Below are 22,557 nucleotides of genomic sequence, written 5' to 3'. Positions count from 1 at the left end.
TTCAGTATAATTTTCTTCAGTACCAGTAGCCTACTGCCCACTCTCCTTTTTTTCTGTGACTTTCCACTTTCACAGTGAGAAACCTGGCTTCCATAACTCATCATTCATTTATTCATTGATTAGTCTTAGTATTCATGTAAAGCAGGCTCAGGATTGTTAACCTATATCCCATGAGACATCACTTTACCAACTAGAATACAGTTATTTATGTCTAGTTCCCTTTTCTTTAGTCTTTCCCAGTCAAAACACTATTTCCAAAACACTTAGATCAGCTACTTTTTTTTTCCTCTCCACATTTCATGTCATTAAAATATCTTGCCAAAGCATAGCTTCTAATGGACAGAGAGTGTTCAAGAGAATAAGCTGGCTAAAACAAACATTTCTTTAGGATGTTCCTTTGAGTTGCTTGAATCATTATTCTGAGCCTGTCCAAACGCACAGATAACCTTAGACAAAGAAATAGTCTACCCAGAACCATGGAATTTTAGAATGTAAAGAACTTTGGATATCACCTAGCCTATTCTTGTGATCAGTACTGGGACATTCTCTCCCTGGCAGATATTTTCTTCACTAATTTCCAAGGAGTAGAGTCCTTCTTTGACTAGCTGTAATGTTTAGTAGCTTCGCAATTCTAGTGTCTCCTCGTAAAATGTCAGATTTTGTTGTGGTTGTAAGTTCCAGCATTTAGGACATCAACTGCAATATTTTTCAACCTTGCAAATATCTCTTAAAGAAATTAAGTCCTTAAATCTCCTAAAGATAAAACAAACAAGAAAAATAGCAATTGGCTTTTCAGATGAGAACTTAAATGAAGCTTCTGTTAATACATCATGTTTTATTGGCATATTAAACTATAAGTTGTACATCTTTTTCTTGCTTAATTCCCATAATTGAGAGAAAATGATATACAATTACATCAATTTAAACTGCACAGAATGTTCTGATTATTACTATTGGCTTACAAAAGCTATTAACTCAACACATCTAATCATCAGCAAATTCTTTTAGATAGAATTATATTGATTTTTTTAAAAATAGGAATATAGATAGGCAATGTAATACAGTAAAAAGAATATTAAATCAGGAACCTAAAGCTCTGAGTGTTCATTGCCATAGAGACATTAATTTTGTGACTTTGCGTAATTCACCAAATTGACTTTTGTTTCAATATCTTTGTCAATTTGAGGGTATTAGAACATAAGTAGATAAACTTAAAGAATTCTTGGATTTTATGCCTTTTATTTTGGTCAACCCAAATCCATTTGCAAGGAGGAAAAAAGGGTTAGAGCTAATACATATGTGAAAAATGTAACTAATCGTCATTAACTGTGTTAAATGTCTCCGATCTTGGAATAAGTGAAGTCGCTCCGTGCAGTATGGTGCAGGCTCCAGAATCAGCCTACTTACACTCAAATCCCGGCTTTGCTATTCACCACCTATGTCTCTCTAAGTCACAGGCTTTCATCTTTAAAAATACAGATAATAATGATAAATACCTCATAGAGTGGTGGTGTGGATTAAATAAAACACTAACTGGGCAGAGTCCAGACCTGGGCACACAGGAAGCACTTAATAAATACTAGTCATTTTGGAATAGAACTATAAAGATATTTTAACAGTGAGGCAAGGACTGAAAAAGTAATATCATTGAGAATCACACAGAAATGACTTGAAGCTAGTGCTAATTCTTATGTGTAAGTTTGGACTCCTGCATGGTTAATACACAATGATCTGGGTAGAGTCACAGCTAGTTAGAGGGCAGGATCATTCCTGGAAAAATCACTACAGTCTGTCAATAACTCCAACCCATAACTGGAAAGGTGATTGAAGCATGGCACTAGACTCACTCAGAAAGATTACATATATATATATATATATATATATATATATATATATATATATATTCTACTTTTGTTTACCAAGGAAGATTTTCCTCATTTATTCTGGCATCAGCAAGTGAACAAATATTTATTAAATAGCTAGTAGGCCCTGGAATGCTGAACAAAATAAAACATGGTGTCTTCCCTCAAGTCACGGTGGGAGGAACATGGTAAGAAAGTCACGAAAATGCATTTTCATGGTACTGTGGGAATAAAAGCCTGATCTGTAAATCTGTGTCTTTCATTGGACATTAGAGGACTTCAAGTATCTTTGACCCAATCGCAGGTGACTCAGCATTGGGCCAACACTATCGCTTACTTAGTTCTGAGTTCAGAGCCTGGTTATGATCAATAGGCTTTTGTCAGTTCCTGACAAGCAGTCTAACATTTTCAGTAAATCCCAGTGTGTACCCTCCTCTAAAATCCCAGCCCTGTGACAAGATTCGTCATATCAGCATAAAAGGCTTTCTTGCTGCCAGGTACCCATTTGGACCTGAGAATACTAATTGTCCCAATTTTACTGTAAGGGTACTCTTGCTATCTGCTGGACCTCCGTCATCTGAAGAGTCTACTTCTCTGTGCTTCTTCTTGACCTCTGATTTCTTCAAGAGCCTAATTAGATTCAACTTCCTCCGTAATTACTTTCACGACTACCCCGATCCTGTTTGGTCATGTCTGTTTCCAAAGGGAACTCACAGTCAGTGAAAGACAATTTAAATTTTGGTTACAAACCATCTCATGGTATCTGCCATTCATTGTACTTATGTGAGTTTTGACTTGTCCAAATCATTTGCCTGGTTCTTGGGGGCTGGGATCATGAAGCATGTTTTCTGTATTGTTCACAATTCTAGTGCAGCATGGAGTCTATTTTAGGAGCTTACTGAATGTTTGCTTAAAATATTGCTATTTCTGAACTACATAAAACAAATAGAAGAATAGGTTTAAAGAAGATTGGCAGGGAGCAACATTTACTTTTCAAAAGATCACTGAGCCAAACTGAAAATGTGTTACATTAGAATATCTTCAATTCCTAAGTGTGTATAAGAAAATATTCGTACTATATGATGTGTTGTCTAAGGCTCATCAAATCTTGAAAGAGTTCTAATAAATCTTCATCAATGAATGAAAATATTTTACATCAGTACCCTTAAGAGAATATGTATCTAAAAAATACCTTTATGAAAGCCAAGTTTTCAGTCCTAGATGAAGAGTCTAAAAAGGCTTGATAACTAAATATACTATATGTTTCTGTACTAAATACTGAGCCAGAGGAAAACAAAATAATCTTTTTATTTTTATTCTCTCTCTGTCTTTATTCTCTTCCTCAATAAAGGAAAACAAACATTATTGAGACAAATGGGAAGCTCTGAATAAGGTCTGTAAATTAAAGTAGTATATTAATGTTAACCTGATTTTGACAATTGAACTGTGGTTATGAGTGAGAATGTCCTTGTTTTAGGAACTATAATGAAATATTTATTCTTTCCTAAAATAAAGACATTCTCTCACATGACTACAGTCTAATTATCAGAATCAGGAGATTAATATTGATACATAACTATTGTCTAATTATACAGTGAGAGAGAAAGAGAGAAAGAATAATAAAGCAAATGTCATAAAATGTCAGTAGGGGAACACAGATGAAAGGTAGATAAGAACTCTTTGTACTATTCTTATAACATTTTTTGTAAGTTGAAAATATTTCAAAATAAAACTGTTATAGTTATGATTCAAACCAGTAAAATATTTAAAGTATTATTTTGCCGAACATGCTAGCTTAGTCTTTTCAGGCTGCTAACAACAGACATTTATTTCTCACAGCACTGGAGGCGGGGAAATCCAAGATCAAGGTGTCAGCGGGTTTGGTGTCTGGTGAGCGTCTGCTTGCTGTTTGTAAGTTATCTTTTCTCTGTGCCCTCACATGGTGGAAAAGACCAGGGAGCTCTCTGGGGTCTCTTTTATAAGAACACAAATCCTATTAATGAGGGTACCGCCCACATGACCTAATCACCTCCCAAAGGTCCCACCTCCAAATACTATCGCACTGGGGATTAAGATTCAAGACAGGAATTTTGAGGAGACACATTCATTCCGTCTCTAATATATGCTTTATGTAATCTTGCCTACCTCTAAATTCTCACAACATTTCTATTTTATCTCTTGAGGCCTGTGTTTCATATTTTGATGTGTGGTTTAGGCATGCGAAGTCCTTCTTCCCCTTATGACCCAGAACTTGGTACTAAAATACAAAGTCCTGTACAAAGTAAGTGATTGTACAATATATATTAATTTAAAAAGGAAGAGAAAGTGCCTTTCCAGAGTATCATTATGATTCTAAATAAACATTTGAAAGGCTGTCCGTATATTAGTACTAACTGAAAATTTTGTTGAAATAATATTTTATATTTAAGAAAACAATACGTTTAATACACATATGAAAAAGTTTCCCCTCATTGTTTGACTTAAAGAACATCAAAAAAGTCAAAATATTACTTTTCATATATGTCCTTCCATAACTACCCACCTTAAATAAAAGATTCATTAAAAGACTGCCAAAGTTACCAATGCATGAGTCACTTTCAAAACAGTATTGGTTTATGCAGTAGAAATCTGACAAAAGCTGAAATTCAGGAAGATGGATGGTAAGAAACTATCTGGAATGGAATAGGAGCAGAAATTACACTAAATGGCAAATAACAAAGTGGAGAGTGAATGTGGACAACCCTTTCAAGAAACATGACCTGAAAAGAAAGAGAACTGGAAAGGGGTACAGTTACTGATATTTGTTTCCTTCCTATAATGTATCATTATTTATACTTTTTATTTGTTTAATTATTTATTTATTTCTGTCTTACCAACAATCTAATTAGTAAGAAAGTCTTACATGACAGCAAGAACTATATATGTTTCTTGTCCACTGTTGCATTCCCAGTAGAATCCTAACAGTCAAAAAATATGAATGAATGAAGAATGACTGAATGAATGAATGAATGAGACAGACTTCCATTTTTTTCTGACTCAATAACAAAACTCTGTCCAGCTTATACATGGAAACAATGGTTCTTGTTCGGTTTCCAAAATGTGGATCATTAATATACTCAGCCATTATAATCAGATTTTATTTAACCCTTCCTCTGATCTTTGATACCAGCCCCTATACATTCTACCACTAATTCATCAGAAAGTTTACTAAGTGCAACAATAAACATCAAAGCATTTCAACCTTCAATACAGTTAATGCATCTGCCTCTTCTTTCAAAGATTGAAGGCATTTACAATGGGAGATCTGGCCAACAGTAAAAAATGTAGAAACAGGATATTCTGAAAGCAAGAGCTAGTGTTATGGAAACAGTACTGCTGGGGGAAATTCATACTGGATCTCAATGAGAGAAGCCGTCTGATCCCAGAAAGAAACTTGCTCATTGATGAAAACTATCACAGGCCTCAGTTGTCTTGGATGAACTTTCTTCTACACTAAGGGAGGTGGCTTAGTTGTGATCTGTGACTCACAGAATAAACAAGGATTCACTTCCCCTTAGTAATGGTAAAAGAGTTGCACTGTAAAGAACATTCGAGTATTAGTTACCAGCAATTATGGTTTGAAAACCAATCAGTTGTGAGTTTCCAACAGTGATTAATGTACCACAAAACTGAGTTTGAATCACCGATCTAAGAACCAGATGTGAACCATAGTGAATCGTGGATACTAAACAACCATCTGTACCTTGGTGACACTGAGACTTTGTACTTCCATTCAACATGCAAAAATCTGATGGACAGTTATGATCAGAGTGATATCAATAATGACAGCTATTCTGATATAATTGTCACCTGAATAGAAGATCTTAATTCTAATAGGTTTTTATCAAAGCACACAAGAACATTTTTTTTTTTTTTTAAGGAGGACTTTTATGCCAGAAAGAAACATTATCTCAGCAGCATTGTACTCAGGCATTTGCATTGTGGCCACTGTAATTATTTGTAAGATGAAGATAAATACCTCAAGGTATTCTACCAATGGTTACTGAAAGACATGGGAAAATAGCAAGAGTGAAGATACCTGGGGTTCTTAATAGGTCAAGTCATAAAATAGTTCTTGTTTTTCTTAAAATGAAAGACTTGCATTTTTAGTCTACTAAAGACGGTGGGAGCGGGGGCACGAATCATGAGAAACAATGAAAAGATTGGCAGATATTTCCCACTCTGCTGAAATGGATCAACTGATTAAACTTGGTTAAATGCTGCTTACTTTCTTCTAGAATTTATTGTTTCTATTTTAAATCTGTGTATTTATACTGTTATATGTGAACTCAGGGACCTTTGAAAACATGACTTATACTTTAGAAACTTAATAAGTATGACTTAGACCTTATGGCTCAGGGGAGTATTCCATTCAACCAGCAAATTTCAGATTGAAGAGGAATAACTTTGTTCCACCAATAACTGTTACACAGAAAAACTATGCAGTATTTCCAAGCCCTTATTAAAGGGCATTTTATTCCAAAGATTCATAAATCCAAGGATTGTTTTTGGGCTCAATGTTGCTATTCCAAGATTTAGCAATTAGAATGAAGGTCTATACTAGAGTAGTACTATTTAAGCAATTTAAGGCCAGCTTATTTAATTATTTTTCCTTAAATTTCACTTATCTTTAAGAAATGAGCAAAAGAACCTAAGATAAATACTTTCAGGGTCAGAATGGGGATGATGTAGACGTGTATTAATGAACAGTATTTTAATGAACTTCCTAGTTTAGCTAGTGCATATAATTTATGGGTAGAGCAATAATTACCAGGATGATTTTTTTAATAACTGAAAATATATATTTCTAATATTTTTTCAGAAAAAGTAACTCAAATGCATTATAAATCTTATAATGCATCAGTTAATCCCAAAGTCAAAATGCTTTTGATTATCGTTTTATCATTTTCAATAAAGTACTCTGAAGAAATTTACAGAGATAGCCTAGAGAATGGTAGATTTGAAAATCCTCAACGAAGTAATTAATTCAACAAGAATGCATTTAATGCTTCCTGTGTGTCAGGCACTGTGCTAATTCCTATGGACACAGTAAGAAAGATGCTATTCCTGCTCTCAAATAACGTGACATAGGCAGAAATATGTAGAGCACTTCATCACCATTTTGACTTTAATATATTTCTTTAAACTTTCAAAGGTATTTTAACTTAAAACTTTATGAGCTTGTTATTCTCTATCTTTCTACTAAAAAATACGAATCATGGACATAGTAAATCTTCACTATAGAATTTATCATAAGAGGCTTTAATTCAATACCTGTGCAGCAAATAATTTTAAGTGAGTACCTTCTGTTAAAAAAAAAGAAAGAAAGAAAAGATATGCTCTGGAGAAGACAAATCAATAAATAGCCAAATCAGTAAATTTATTTAAATTTTTCTTATGGGATATTCATTTTTCAACATCGGCACCCTTCCAATCTTCTCTCTCACCTGGCTATGTTCATTGTTCCTACTTTCTCCTCTCTTAACCATCCCTTGACCCAGTACAAGTCTGGCTTCTGTCAGTAACATTCTATCAGAAAACAATTCTTGCCAGGGCCACCACTCAGGGTCCTCTCAGAGTTAAATCCCATGAACACTTTGCATTTTAATCTTCTTTGGTGTGTTTCCAGCATTAGACTGTTGATATTGCTATGTCTCTTGACATGTGCTCATCTCCTGGAATCTATGGCACACACTTCTCATATTTTTCATTCTTTCTGTTCCTCTTTCTCTGTCTTCTTTGTAGATGCCTCTTCTGTCTGTTCCCAAATAAAAGAACTCTACAGGTTTTAGCGTAGGAGATCTTTTATTCTCACGCTACACCCATTCACATTACCTCAAATACCATACACATGTAGAAAACAAAATCTATATGAGGTAAACACATACATTTTACTTATATGTCTCTCTCAGACCTTATTCCCTCACTCCTCAGTGCCAGATCCATATAAAGAACTACTTGTTAGGTATCTCTATAAGCACATCACCTCAACATGTTCAAGTGTGGACTCTATAGCCTCTAGGACTTTCTCCTCCACCTGTATCTTCTATCCCAGTGAATAGTATAATCATCTGTTCAGTTGCTCAAGCTTACACACTCAAGACTACCCTTGACTTCTCCCTCTCCTCATTCCATATACCTAACCCATCACTGTTTCCTCCCATCTGGCTCCTGCTTATCCTGAGAATACACTTCGGCTCTAACTCCTTTACCAAACCATCCCTGGAACTCACTTAGCAACACATCACAGTACTCATGGGTCAAGCCATGATTAGAAGGGGAGGAAGTAGAAACAGCAAGTGTAGTCAGAGGTGACAGACAAGACTGGAGGGCCATCTACATTTAGGAATAAATAGTCCATACCTATTGTTGGTGTTGCCTCTTCCCACTCCCATCCTCCCCCTTCATATTTCTCACTGGATGGAAAAATATGCCATCAGAATCCTTATATTCTCTTTCAAAGTTGAATTCTCAGCACTACGGAGAGCATCTGGTGCCAAGTAATAATCATAACACCGATTAAAACAAAATAGTAATAACTAACATGCAGTAGTAAGGATTGAAACAGGCAGATGGCTCAAGAGTCTGTGCTCTAACTCCATTTCACACTGTACTCAGCACGTAACAATTATTTGCTTAAGTTAATAAAAAGAAAGCTTGTTCTTAATACAGCAAAATTAAGTCTAGAAGGGCATAGGACTACATATATGAATGTTCAGGCACAAATACATGCCTGAGATGAAAATCTCCAAATAATATGACAAGACAGTAATTCAACACAGTAATATGACACCAGTCACCTTTTTTATACAGTAGGAAACTTACATCTAACAAGAAAACCAGTTGATGCACATATCTATGCATAGAAGTAGACTTGCACTGAACCCTGCTAACTTAGTGTAGTGTTTAAAATTAATGTGACTGATTCAGGAAGTATAATTATCTGATTTGGACTAAAAGTGTTCTGCTTTTTCTTAGTTACAGAGGCACCTTTTAATTAAGAATAGACACTGCTTAAAGAAACATGTTGAGATGGAAAGAAGGCTACAGGCAAGAAGACAAAATTCACCCAGAGGAAATATATGGGACAATTTATTATTCAGGAAGTGAGGCAAAAAGCTTTCATATTATAGCTGCCCCTGGAACCTTTCATAAATTATTGTCTTGTGTAAAAATTTTGTTCATAATGATGATGGAATTATACTGAGCATATTAAATTATAATTAATATAAAGCCGACTATTATAAAGCAGAAAAAAATGTAATACTTTTCTAGTTAAAAACGTAGAGTCACAGAATCTGCAAGTTTTATAAAAATTCAGGAGTGATTTTTTTTTCTTTCTTTCTCATTTAATGTGATCCTTCTTTAGCATCCCTGAGAGAGCATCTAGCCTTTGCAGGAATACTTCTGATGGGGAATCAGCACTTCATGAGGCAGATTCATTCAGCGTTGAGAGGCTCCCACTGTTAGGGGATCCTTTCATGTATGAATCTAAATGTTTTCATGTGACTTACACCCATTGGCCCATGTCTTAGTGAGTTTATGCTGCTATAACAAAATACCACAGACTGGGTAGCTTATAAATGACAAAAAATTTGTCACAACTCTGGGGACTGGGAAGTCTCAGATCAAGGCATCAGCATGGTTGCATTTGGTGAGGGTCGTCTTCCTGGTTCTTAGTCGGCGCTTTCTCACTGTGTCCTCATATGTTGGAAAGGGCTAGGGCTCTGTCTGGAGCCTTTCTTATGAGGGCACTAATCCCATTTATGAGGGCTCCATCCTCATGACCTAAGCACCTCCCACAGGCCCCACTTCCTAATACCAGCATATAAAGCCCTGGATTTCAACATGTGAATTTTGGAGGGGCAAAAACATTCAGACTATAGCAGTCCATACTCTGCCCTCCAAAGCAAAGTAGACAGAATTACTCTCTCGCCAACATTTTAATCTTATAATAGAAGTAGCATGGTAGAGCTGAAAAGGATCTCAGGGAATAACAAAACACATCTCTTTTGCATAAAAGGAAATGTAAACCTAAATTAGTCATACAGCTTATACAGTTAGATATTGTTAGAGTTATTATTAAATCACTTTTGACATTGGCTTTGACTCCTAGCTTTTTCTATTACTTTATTGCATTTTATTATTATGTTACTCTCTCACACCATGTATATTAAAATAATAATAATTTCTAGATCAGTTTTTGATAAAAGTGAAACAACTAAGTTCATTTTGCTAGACTTCAGTAATAACCATGATATCCAAAGCAAGTAAAACATTAGCAGCTACATTTGTTTCCCAAATAAGAATCAAGATAATCATGATAAGAGATTCTCATCCAAATCACTATAGAACTAGATAAAGTACATTTTATAATATAAAGACACTAATCATCCAAAAACGAAAAAATAAATGATAATCTCCTCTATGAACCAGAGATGAATAGAAGTGGACAGTTTTACACAGGTGCACACAACACCATAGTATTAACACTGTTTTAGAACTTTTCTTAGAGCATCTAAATAATCACAGACCACAGTTTTTACCAAATACTTCACCACTATAACACCTGGATTGCCATCTTTCCAGCTATCATCAGTTTCCTTGCCATTTGCTGTCTAGCCCTTAAACAAACAAACAAAAAAATGCAGTTTTCTGCTGTGGCGTCACTCCACTTCTAGGGATCAATTTTCCTATACATGAGAATGGGCTAGTTTATGTTATAATATCAAACAATCCTCAAATTTCAGTGGCTTAACATTTGCAAAGGATCATTTCTGCTCACACCTGCTCAACACAGGTCTACTGTTTTGCTAAGGATCCAGCTAGATACCAACTTCCACAGCTGCTACCAAGAGAAGAGTTCCCTTCAGTGTTTCTCATTAATAATTAAATGCTTCTACCTAGATGTGACACATGCCACTTTCACTCACATTTAAACCGGTCAAAGCAAGTCATGTGATCAAAGGGGGCAAAAAAGTGTAATTATGTTATGTGTTTGGAAGACAAACAACTGGAGTATTTGTGAAGCCCTAATGATCACCACATCTCCCAATCCCTTCTGCCAATTCTTTATTAATACTAGAAGAGTGTCTCCCTTTAATTTTTTTTTAAAAAAAGGTAAACCTTTGGAAAATATTATCCCTAGATGCTTCCCATCAAATGCATACAAAGCGTGTCTCTAGAGAGCAAATTAAACAGGGAGACAGGAGCTAGTATAAATTCACATTATTTGTTTATCTCTGTATGTGTTGTTGTTGTTTTTTTCAGATACAAATGAGTGAAAATGGCTTTTGGTAGCCCCTCTGAAAAATATAATAGTACATGGCATTCACCTAGGATTTAGATTCTTAGATGTTTATTCTTTTTAATTATCCAAAAGATTGGGGAAAGGAATTTGGAAGGGAAGATCTGTGAAAATTCCTCCCTTTCCCTTTTAGTATTTTCAAATACAGCACAATTTAGTCTCCTCTCAGACATAAAAACCTATGTGCTATATAGCCTCATCTTTGCACAGAACGAAATAAGAACCATTTTCTTCAATGTAGAGACATCTATCACTAAGAATCAAGGAAGAACTCAGTCACACAGTTGCAAACAAGAGTTTCTGACAGGAATTTGTGAGCTAAAGCAGCTACACGTAAATGGTAGTTTTACTAGAACAAAATTCCATGCTGTACTATTTCAACTGCTATACACAATCACATTCCAGCTTATGAAAGCTTTCCTTTCCAAATTTCCTAACCAACATATAATTTTTTTTTTTTTTGCACTGATCTCTTTCCTTAACTAGGGCAAACCCAAAATAAAACACTTCTTTTAGAACAATACTTAGCATATAATATGTAGATACTGTCTTTTATTTCATTTAAAACCTTGCTAACGATCTCTATATTTTATCTCCTAGAGCTAGAAAACAATAACAAAAAAAAAACACCAAATGACCTTTATACTTTTATCTGAAAATATGAAGAAAAAGATTTCTTTGCTTCCCACATAATTTCCATATTCAACTTTTTGTGTCAGATTTTCCTTTGTTTAAAACCAAGAATACCGTTGTCAAGATAATCGTTTAGAAATGAAAACAAAAAAGGAAAACATATTTTAAAGTGACATTTAAATTCTCCTCTAGTTATTTTATGTTCTATCCATGATTTGAAATATTACTTTTGAAATATAACAATAAAAAAATCATCTCTCATAATTATCTCCTACCAGTAATTAAACAAAAACTGACTATAAGAATAAGTGTGAATTTTAGTTTGTTCTCCATGCAAGATATTATTATCTGTCAGTGACTAATTAAATTATTTTAACAACATTTAAAATATGATTTAGATTACCCATTGAGGCTCTGTTGCCACATATGTCAAACTAAACCCATTTGTATAAAAGAGATTGGTAATATATAGACCTGAGTAGTAACGTTCAAGGAAAAATGTACTAAGATGTTCAGGAAAAATCCAATGTGAATTCTTGTCCTCTGAAACAGCAATTGCAATTAAAAGTTGCGAATGACAACAACCACTGAGACCTTCAGATCACTATTCATGGCTCACTTTTACAAATAATAATGTACTGCGACCTGATTACCGGCCACGCTAAGCAATAACCAATGGGCTGCCTTTCAACATACATTACATGATACAAAATATCTGTAAACACAGTGAGTATTGTTTGAAAAGAGATAGTTCATAAACACTATTAATATTAGAGTCTATTTCCTTTTAAATTCTGATTCTTAAAACTCCTGTAAGAGAATTCTGTAGGGTGAATCAATTTCTCAGAATCTCACATTCTTATCCAGCACCATTACTTAAAAAACAATTAAAGACAATCATTTAGAAATTTGCACACCAATGTAGCTTTTGTTCTTGTAGAGGCAATGTGGTGTAATGATTGAGAATTGGGGTTCTGGGGTCAGAGACCTACACTTATAATAATATAATCTACCTTACAGCGTTTTCAGAATTAAATCAGTAAATATATAGAATGATAAGTACTTGGCACAGTGCCTGGAGCAAAACATGCCTTCAATAAGCATTTACTATAATTATTATACTTTATATTGTTCAGACAAGCTGCATGGGGAACTTCTAGCAGGAAAACAAATATGAAGGTTAAATGCATTAAAATAGCCCATACTTGACTTATAGAGACAAGGTGTGAATAAACATCAACAAAATCATATTCATTTTTACAACATTATGAAAAAAAAACCTACTTTTGTTTACCTGCTAAGAATTGGGTTCAAAATGCCATAAATCTCTAGCAACATTTAATGATAGTGTGAAAGCAAAGGTAGCTTAGAGTGTATATTTCCTAAGTACTCAGTTACTATAATTTTTATAGGTCCTACATAAAAAAAAATCAATCTCCAGATTTAATCCAAGAATAAACAGATTTTTTTTTTTTTTTTTTCATTTCAAAAGTCAGGTGAACAGGATGGAATTTACCAGGTACAAGTTATCATCATTTACAACTTTTCTGTATGCTACGGTACATAACGTTTCATATATCATGTTGAATCGCTGTACTTGGCCAAGTGTCAAACAGCCAGATGAAAGGGCCCTTCGTGCTGTCTCACATTCCTATCTTTTCTCTTTAAACTTGTTCAAATACATATAAATAATGGTGACTCCACAAAAAACACAACATTCTATAAGATACGGATTGTTTTTTAATTGCAATGATTGGGTTGGACAGCTAAAGGAAACTACGTAAGAAGAAATGCCAATGAGCCAGATGTGATTTGCAAAGATGTTCCTTCTTTGTATAATTTCTTCAGAGAAAACTGTATCATGTCAAATATACTGGAAATTTAGTATTTACTGAAGACATTTTTATATCATATTTCATTGATGAAAATTACAGCTTGTTTTTGCTAAGTCAAAAACCTACTTACCTCTAGTAAAATCTCTGCATCACTATATTAGCAAAACACAACTCTTGTAAATGTGTATATATAACAATATGTCAGCAGAAATGAATTCATAAAATAATAGGATAATTGGTTTTAGTCATTTTAATGGAACATAGTATCCACTGATAATGCCTCTCTAGATAGAATTTTATACACCTAAAGAAAGCTACATCCAATTCAAGTCCTTTAGTGAATGAGGCAAAGCACAAATCAATAAATGAAACAGTCTCTTACCAGAATAAAATGATCCTGACATTTCCTTTCTTCCAGAAAGCTCTCGCAGATTTTCCCCAATCAGGATAGGGTTTGTCCTGAAGCATCATATCAGTGACCTGAAACAAACAAACAAACAAACAAACAAACAAAAAGTTAGCACTTTCAGAAACTTTACATTCAGATTTAAATACATAGGTAAAATTTATATTTTATTAAGAATAAAATGTGTATGTACTTTAACATTAGAATATATTCAGAGACAAAAATTATAATATGCTTTCTTTGGTTAAAAACTTTAATAGTTCATTTGACTGTACAGAATGAATGAGCATACTTAAGGTTATTCAACATGTCAAATATTGACATTTTTTCAAAACATCAGGTAAAATTACCTTGTAAAAGAAGGCGTCATTAACATGTTATTAACCTATTTATAGAAACTAAATATATAGCAAATAAAATACCATATTCTTTTTAATTTTGTCTAATCAGAAACTCCAAAGATTTCCTAATGTGTCTAGATTTTTATCCATATTGCTAGTCAAAATTCCTCTCTTTCTCTTTTTTCTTCAATGACATGTGAGGTATGGTACTTAAACCCAATATTATGGCATATTTATTCTAATTACCTAGCATTCTCCTACCTCGATGTCATTAGCAATTCTACTCCTTCGAAAAATGTTCTACCTTTCTCATGTGCACAGATTCTGTTGGTCTTCTGAGGCCTAAGTAAAGTTATGTTACCATTGTGATGTCTTCATTATTTCCCTCCAACTGTAATTCTTGCCCCCTCTCATGTCACGTATAGTGTTCCACCTTCTCTTTTACTTACTTATGTACATTTCTTTTCCTCTAGTAGGCTTTAAAATTCTTGAAGGTGAAGATTTATCTTTGTATCCCTTCCAATATCAAAGGATGTTTTATATAAAAGACAAAAATATTTGCTCAAAGAAGAAATGACAGAATGAATTAGGATATAAATGCTTGCTTTTAAAAATGCATTAACAAAATAAATTGCTCATGGGAGACATCTCATATTAATAGTTTCAGCAACTGTCCAAAGTATCATAAATATATGACCTATTATAAAAGCATTTTTAACAAACTGCTGGGAATGGGAAATGAATTTCCTTCTTTCTTCTAATAAAGGAAAACGTGTTTGCATATGTGTACACACACACATACACACACACACACACACACACACACACACACTCACTCTTTTTTCTTTTCCCAAAAAATCTACCTTTCCTTTAAGAGAACATTATATCATTATGTTTTTAAATAATAATATTCAAATTCAAACAAGACAGAATCAAAATTAAGAAAACTGATATGGAATGAGGTAAACTGAATAGAGTAATAAAGACTTTTCATCATCTATAAAAATATTTTTTTCTGGGGCGGCTGGATGGCTCAGCTGGTTAGAGTGAGAGCTCTTAACAACCGGGTTGCTGGTTTGATTCCCACATGGGCCAGTGAGCTGCGCCCTCCACAACTAGATTGACGACAACAAGCTGCTGCTGAGCTGCCAGTGGGGCAGTCGGATGGCTCAGTTGGTTAGAGCTCGAGCTCTCAACAACAAGGTTGTCGTTTCAATTCCCTCATGGGATGATGGGCTGTGCCCCCTGCAACTAGATTGAAAACGGCGACTGGACTTGGAGCTGAGCTGCGCCTTCCACAGCTAGATTGGACAACAATTTGACTTGGAGCTGATGGGTCCTAGAAAAAACACACTGTTCCCCAATATTCCCCAATAAAAAACTTTTTAAAAAGTAATTAAGCCTGAAACTAATAAAAGCAAATTTTTTAAAGTAATTAAGACAGTAAATTTAAACATATATATATATAATTTTTATACATACATATATATATATAATTTTTTTCTTTTGCCTTTAAAGTTTAAACATTGCATTTAAGTATAACTTCCAACAATGACCTGACTTGGAATGGGTAAGATTTATTCATTTATGATGAAAGCCTGTGATTCAGTGGGGAGTCCTTCTGGATGAGGGGCCCCTCAATAGTACCAGACTTCCTGGGGAAGGTGCATCACATCTGAAGCAAGTCCACTTGTCATGTCACACAGAACTAAAGAAATGGTCCCTGGAAATGTTCACTGCCATGCCAACGCTTCACACGCTCACTTAAGATAAAATCAGAACAGTTGGTAAGGAGCCCAGTCTCCAGGACGTACCTGATCTTAATTTTTCTTCATATTCTTTCTCAACATCACTTCTAGGATTCAAATTCCCCAGCTTCTCTTGGTTGATGGAAATCAAAGCAAGCTCACTGACCTTCACTGAGTAACACTGTAGATTTATGCCAGCTCTGTCTGATTTAGGGTCTACAGTAATTTTGCATGATGTGGCTTGACTGTTGATTCAACAGTTATAAATAATTTTCAACATAACCTTCCAGTTAATTTTTTTAAACTATTCATTACCTTCATAAGCATGAAAGTAATTGATATTAAGAATTCAAAAAGAAAAAAATCTCGTTTCACTTATTTTTAAAAAGAAATTTATTTATTGGTAATTTTCTCATTTATTAATTTTCTTTATGACACATTAAGTTATGATATTCTACTTTCTCACTCACACTGATAAAATCCATGAATTTTATCTTCAATCAAAAAAAATCATGATATTTATCAAAATAAACAAAGGAAAGATGATGGAATAAAAAGTAACCATGAATCAAGTGAGGTACATTGTTACTAAAAATGAATAAAGGCAAAAGTAGAGAAATTTAAAACCTATATATTCTTGGGCATAAAAGGAGTTTCATATCATATCTTCCCTTGGCAAAAGAATCACTATTTTTCCAAATACAACAATTTTATCCACTGCTTTTTTGTCATTTACTTGAATAACAATCTTGTGTCGAATTGCATTTTTATAAAACCTCAAGTTTAAGTAAATAAATACTTAAATATTTCATGTTTTGCCAGCTTTTTAAAAGATTTAATTAATTCTGTTCAACTGTATTTATCTTGTTCCAGAGAGTCTGCATGGTAATAAATATTTTCAAGGAACAGAATGATTACTGGGTGGATTTTATTCAATTTTCAATGTTTTCTCCCGGGCACTTTCTGGGAAATCCTTATTATATTTTCTAGAAAGAGGCAATTTGTTGTTATATGACCAATTATTACAGCAGCATGTTTTGTAAAAATGACATTCAAAGATAAAGGATTTTCCCAGGAAAATGGCAAGATGAGGCAAAAATATAATAATAAATAAAAAATATATATATTCTGATGCCAGACAGCTAGTCTTTTTCATCCCCAGCTTTCAACTCTTTAAGTCATATCATCAGATCAATGTCAGGTCACTCGCTAAATTGGCCAGAGCAGAGACAGTCATTAAAGGGATGCATTCAATAAAGAAAAATCCAATTACCTTCCGCATTAGAGAAATCAAATTCATTTCTGGTGTTGGTCAAGGACAGTCTTTGAGGGAAAAAATGCAGGAAAGTGAGGATGAAGAAGACGATGCAGAAAGGTTGCTGTGTAGCATAAACACAAAACTTGTTGATGCTTTTCCCACAGGAAGATTATTAGGATTTGAAATTGCAGGTCTTTCTTTGAAAGAAGTTTGTTTAACTCTCTGAGTCTCACAATCATCCCCTTCCCCTTTCTTCTCAACTAAGCCTTTGCACAAAACTCAGAACTTCATGATGGCCCATATCACATGATGCCTTATTGGGTAGTCTTCATCAGTAGAATATAAGCTATTTTAGGGCATGGGTATTGTGCAATCTGAGCAAGAACATGCATGTTGAGATTTAAAAGTCAGTAAATGGTTGCAGAAACCAACTGATCTCTACAGGAATCTAAGAGGAAATTTTTGCTCCGCCATGAGTTGAGACAATATGATGTTGTGACAAAAATGGCGGCATAAAGCTAGCAATGACAATAGGCTTACATTTACTATAGAACTTCATGGCTTACAAAACTCTTCGATGTACTTTTCTTAGTAATTGTCACAGCAACTTTATAAAGCAAGTCATTATTTTCTAGCCTCCACCAAGAGAGGAAGAGAAATCAGTGAAGTAAAATAACTGAGGAGGGTCACACACCTAATGTAACGGTGTGTGAATCAGTTCTGGAGCCACCTGCCGGGTCCGAATCCAATTTTTGTCTCTTTTTTGATTTGAGGAAAAGTGATTAATCTCTCTGTGCCTCGGTTTCTATTTCATTATCTATGGGCACACAATACATATTATCAGGTATTATAATTATTTATGTATTATTTTTGATATCTGGCATTTCTACCTAGTCATTTTGCTTCATATGAACATGGTGTCAAATAACTGGATTCAGAGACCAAGGGCTGACCATCATTCTCATCGCTTCCATAACGACAAAACTATCATATTGACATATTTAAAAATTATAAAGATATAGTATAATGTTAAAATATGTTAGTCAAAAATTTCTGTTAAAAATCAAAGAGAAGGGAGGTCAGCCACCAAAGGTTGCAATAATCTAAGAAGGTTTCACAGAGGATTTGTGTAACATAACTGAGCGTTAATTTATATCCTCTACCATTCTCCAATTTTCTAGTCTAATTTTATCCTGGTTATGAGCTACATACATGCAGGTACTACATATACTATACCTATGGTCTTATTTGATATAGTTTTATGTTAACCATGTTATATAAATATAAAATATTAATTTATTAGGAATACAAGGTCATGATATAATAACAATAACTATGGCTACATAGTACACTTCTTGAAACAGCTATTATTTCATGGAGTATTATTTAAAAGAAATAAGTACTATTCTATTAATAAACAAGCATATAAACATTAAGGATATTAATGAACAAACATACACATATACTTTTGCAACTTCTTTCTATTTAACACTATATCTTGAACATCATCCTATATCACTACACATAAAGCCATTTAAATAGTTTCTTCTTATTTCCTCTTCTATCTTACCTTTTTATGTGCATTCTTCTGAAATATAAAAGGTTTCTATTTTTTCTAATTACTACCTTTATACTTAAATTTGATTTGATGTATGTATTTACTATTTCTTTATATTTGTATTTACTCCCTACTATGAGCAATTACACAATTATTTAATATCTGCTTCTTCTCCCTCTGCCTTCTTCCCCTCCACCACCACATTGTTGTACTTACTATATTATTTTTCCTATTAATTTTTGACTCTTTGACTATCTTATATCCCTATTTTATTTATCATCTTTAAATGATACCACCTTCCCTCATCTAAAAAAGATGAGAATATCAGAGTATTATGTTTTCTTACACCACATATCATTTCTAGGTTGTTAGAGTTTGGGAATATTTCTATATTTGGTTTATAATCAGAAGTCATGCATTTCTTTTAACCTAAGTCCCACAATTAAACTGACTCAATGATCTTTTCTAGTACTTCTGCTAGAGTTTGCCCACTACTTCTAATGCCTGAATTTTGTTCTATAATACATTCTTCAGGAAGGTTCATGAGAACAATGTAACCTACAACCACATTATTTATTTTCTATATATTTGACCAATCATTAGGTTGAGTGTGAAATTTTTGAGTCACAATTATTTTTTTCCCTTAAAATTGAAGGCATTGCTTCATTTAACACTGTTGAGTGATACCAGTGTGTCCAGCCTATGCATCTTTGTGTGGTGGTTCTGTTTTGTTGGTACTTTTGAATCTTTTATAGCATAGCATTGCTTTCTTATCTTCCCTCTTAGGTCTCTATGTGGAAACAAAATCTAAATTGATTTTTTTTTTTTTAACAGTAGGGAAAATCTCTACTGTATAGGACGATGCATGTGGTTTTTCCCCTTTTGCTGCCCCGACTCCCACCACACACATCATGCCACACACAGAGACGTGCTTATACATTCTTACACAACAGCACTTCCAGCTGAGACAAAGAAAGACCCAAGGTCCAACCGGAAAGGATTATGCATACTCTCTGAGGAACATTAGCTAAGTATATAATTAAGTAAATGAAAACCATGGATGAAAGTTTTCTAAATTATCTAGTGATGCCTTGAATGAATTGCTACAAGAACTATCTGAAAAATCACAGGTGGATATCTACGGTGAACATAAAGCTTGGAATGTATTCTACAGCTTTTTAGAAGCATAACCAGGATTTCATAATGCATGAATATTAATACAACTGCTTATTATCTTCAATGATAGCCTGCACTGCTTTCCTGATGTACTGCACCTTATTGCTGGATCCCTACTGATTTATAGTGAGTCATAGACTGTTATATTATTAAGTAAGGAAATTGGGCATGTCTCAGAATATAGAACATTTAGAAAAAAATACCTGAATCACCTGAATACAGAAATATACACAATCAAAAAGTACCTTAGTAAGCAAAGTCTGCAGAGTTTCAAACAGTGTGCTAACAAATGCAAAATTAATACAATGTGCCCCAGTACAGTTTGCTTTCCACCACACTGAATTATAATTTAGAATAAATGGAAAGAGTAAGAGTTATTACTGACTAAGCAAGGAGCTGGCAGAAAAATATTTACACCATCTTCTGACATGCTGTTCCTTATGAGTGGCTAAATTATCAAATGACAGTAACCCAATATTACATGATTGAGCATTTATTTTTGGTTTTTGGCTTGACAGAATGAGTCATTTACAGTATGCGTATCCTCTCTGTTTTGTTAACATAAATAAGTGTTACTAGAGAAATTAATTATATATAATATACTATTCTATGATGGCTTTGTGATTGTATATATGAATGGAGGGCCAATTGGAAGAAAAATAGAGGATAGTTTTAGAAAAGTGATTGCAAGAACCATTATTCACTGAGGAGCCCTTAGAAAACAGAAAGCGCTAACATCTCCTCAAAGGGAAAAATCAATCTCATTTTAAGGATCCCAGCATTCCAGTTTTCTGAATGAAATGCCTAATACATGCTAGCCCTAATGAGAGAGACAAAAGAGTTAGCACTTGTCTCACAGGCTTAGGGCCACCATGTAGCCTGCCATATTTCTTGTATAATATCATTTATCAAAATATTCAACCGACTCTATAAAGATGACAGATCCAAGTTATAGGCTGGTGGGGTAAAAAGAAGTTCAATTGGGTTGACCTTCCTACTGTTAGTAAGTAGTAAGTGGAAGAAAAGGCTGATAATTATCCACATGACATAACTACCCTTGTTTCATTTTCAGTATTTGAGAGATTATAATGTAAGGCAACCACCAAGTAACATGGTGGTTACTTTTCACTTATAAAAGTGAAAGCAAGCATTATTCCTATGTCCTATTGTTGCCTGAAGGCAGATATAATTATAACTCTATGGACTGAGTGTTTGGGTGACATCATAGCAAGCTTAGAAATTCAAAAGCAATAACCTAAACTTGTATCTTGGTAATAAGAAATCCTACTTATTAGCATTCAGTGCCTAAAAATAAAACCAAATATTTTCATTTCAAATACAAGTAAAACATTTGTTTTAGGGGATAGTTTAAAAAGTAAACTTAGTGTGCTTTAATTAATTTTTTTTATTTTGTTAATATATCAGATGTAGATATATTTTCAAGATGTTTTCATTAAAATTCTTTAAAAATTTATATATATATATATCTCTCAAAGGGCATATATAACATATAAGTAATATATAAAGAATACAAATAAATAGTAGAGCATGTTCCCACGACCTGACTTAAAAAAACACAATAAAATCAAAGGTCTTTAAGCCCTACATGTGCACTTGTCCCCAGTCAAATTACCCTGTCTACCCACACACGAGGTAACCACAGTTCTAAATCCTATATTTATAATTCCCATTTCCATGTTTTTATTTGTAGGTTACTCCATCTGTATGTAACCATAAGTACAATAAAATATTGCTTAGTTATATATATATATGGTATATTAATATTTAAACAGAATTATACAATATGGTTTTCCTGCATCTGGCTTTTTTGCTCGTTATTTTTCTGAGCTTTATCTAGAATGAAGAATATAGTTATATCTTTTATCTTCATTCTATGTCAATAACTTTTTTTCATTTTTATATGGTTTATTTGTACCCTTTTTTCTTTTAACTTTGACTAATCTCATGAAGATTTGTCAATTAGGTTTTAAAATTTTTGCATATTTTAATCCTCTCTGTAGTACTTTTATTTTTATATTAACGTCTGCTCATATCTTTATTTCCTTTCTCCCATTTTTTAGCACATGAAAGTTACTCTCCTAACCACCATTTTTCCTGGGAGGAAATCAACTGACTGTCAACTCTTTACAGGTATGTCTGTCATTTCTTTAGAACTTGTTTTGGTTTGTTTTTACTTTTAAGGTTATTTTTCCTTTAATGAAATGCAGTTTCACTTTCATCTGTCTAGTCATGGAATATTTTTCTTTTTTTGAGTTTATTGTGATTTTGAAAGATGAAGATTCATGCATTTATAATTAGGGACAACACTAAGCTTTTTTTCCCTTCAAAAAGTTGTTTCTCATCTATCTCCTTTATTTTCCCCTTTTGGAACTT

The 22,557-nt window shown here is 33.6% G+C and overlaps 1 protein-coding gene across 3 annotated transcripts in view; it reads right to left on the bottom strand.

Moving 5' to 3' along the window:
* Positions 1-22,557, bottom strand: part of TMEM117 (transmembrane protein 117) — a 394,057-nt gene that overhangs the window by 122,622 nt on the left and 248,878 nt on the right. For all 3 annotated transcript variants that reach the window (XM_019748450.3, XM_019748452.3, XM_074325811.2), the window contains one exon: positions 14,059-14,156. In XM_019748450.3, the coding sequence (XP_019604009.2) occupies positions 14,059-14,156 (98 nt within the window). The remainder of the gene's footprint in view (positions 1-14,058; positions 14,157-22,557) is intronic.

The sequence above is a fragment of the Rhinolophus sinicus genome, chromosome 1 (assembly GCF_057876585.1).
Source record: "Rhinolophus sinicus isolate RSI-liver-muscle chromosome 1, RSI-T2T, whole genome shotgun sequence".
Taxonomy (NCBI): domain Eukaryota; kingdom Metazoa; phylum Chordata; class Mammalia; order Chiroptera; family Rhinolophidae; genus Rhinolophus; species Rhinolophus sinicus.
Note: the sequence above shows the minus strand (reverse complement) of the source record. Positions and strands in the feature narration are given on the sequence as shown.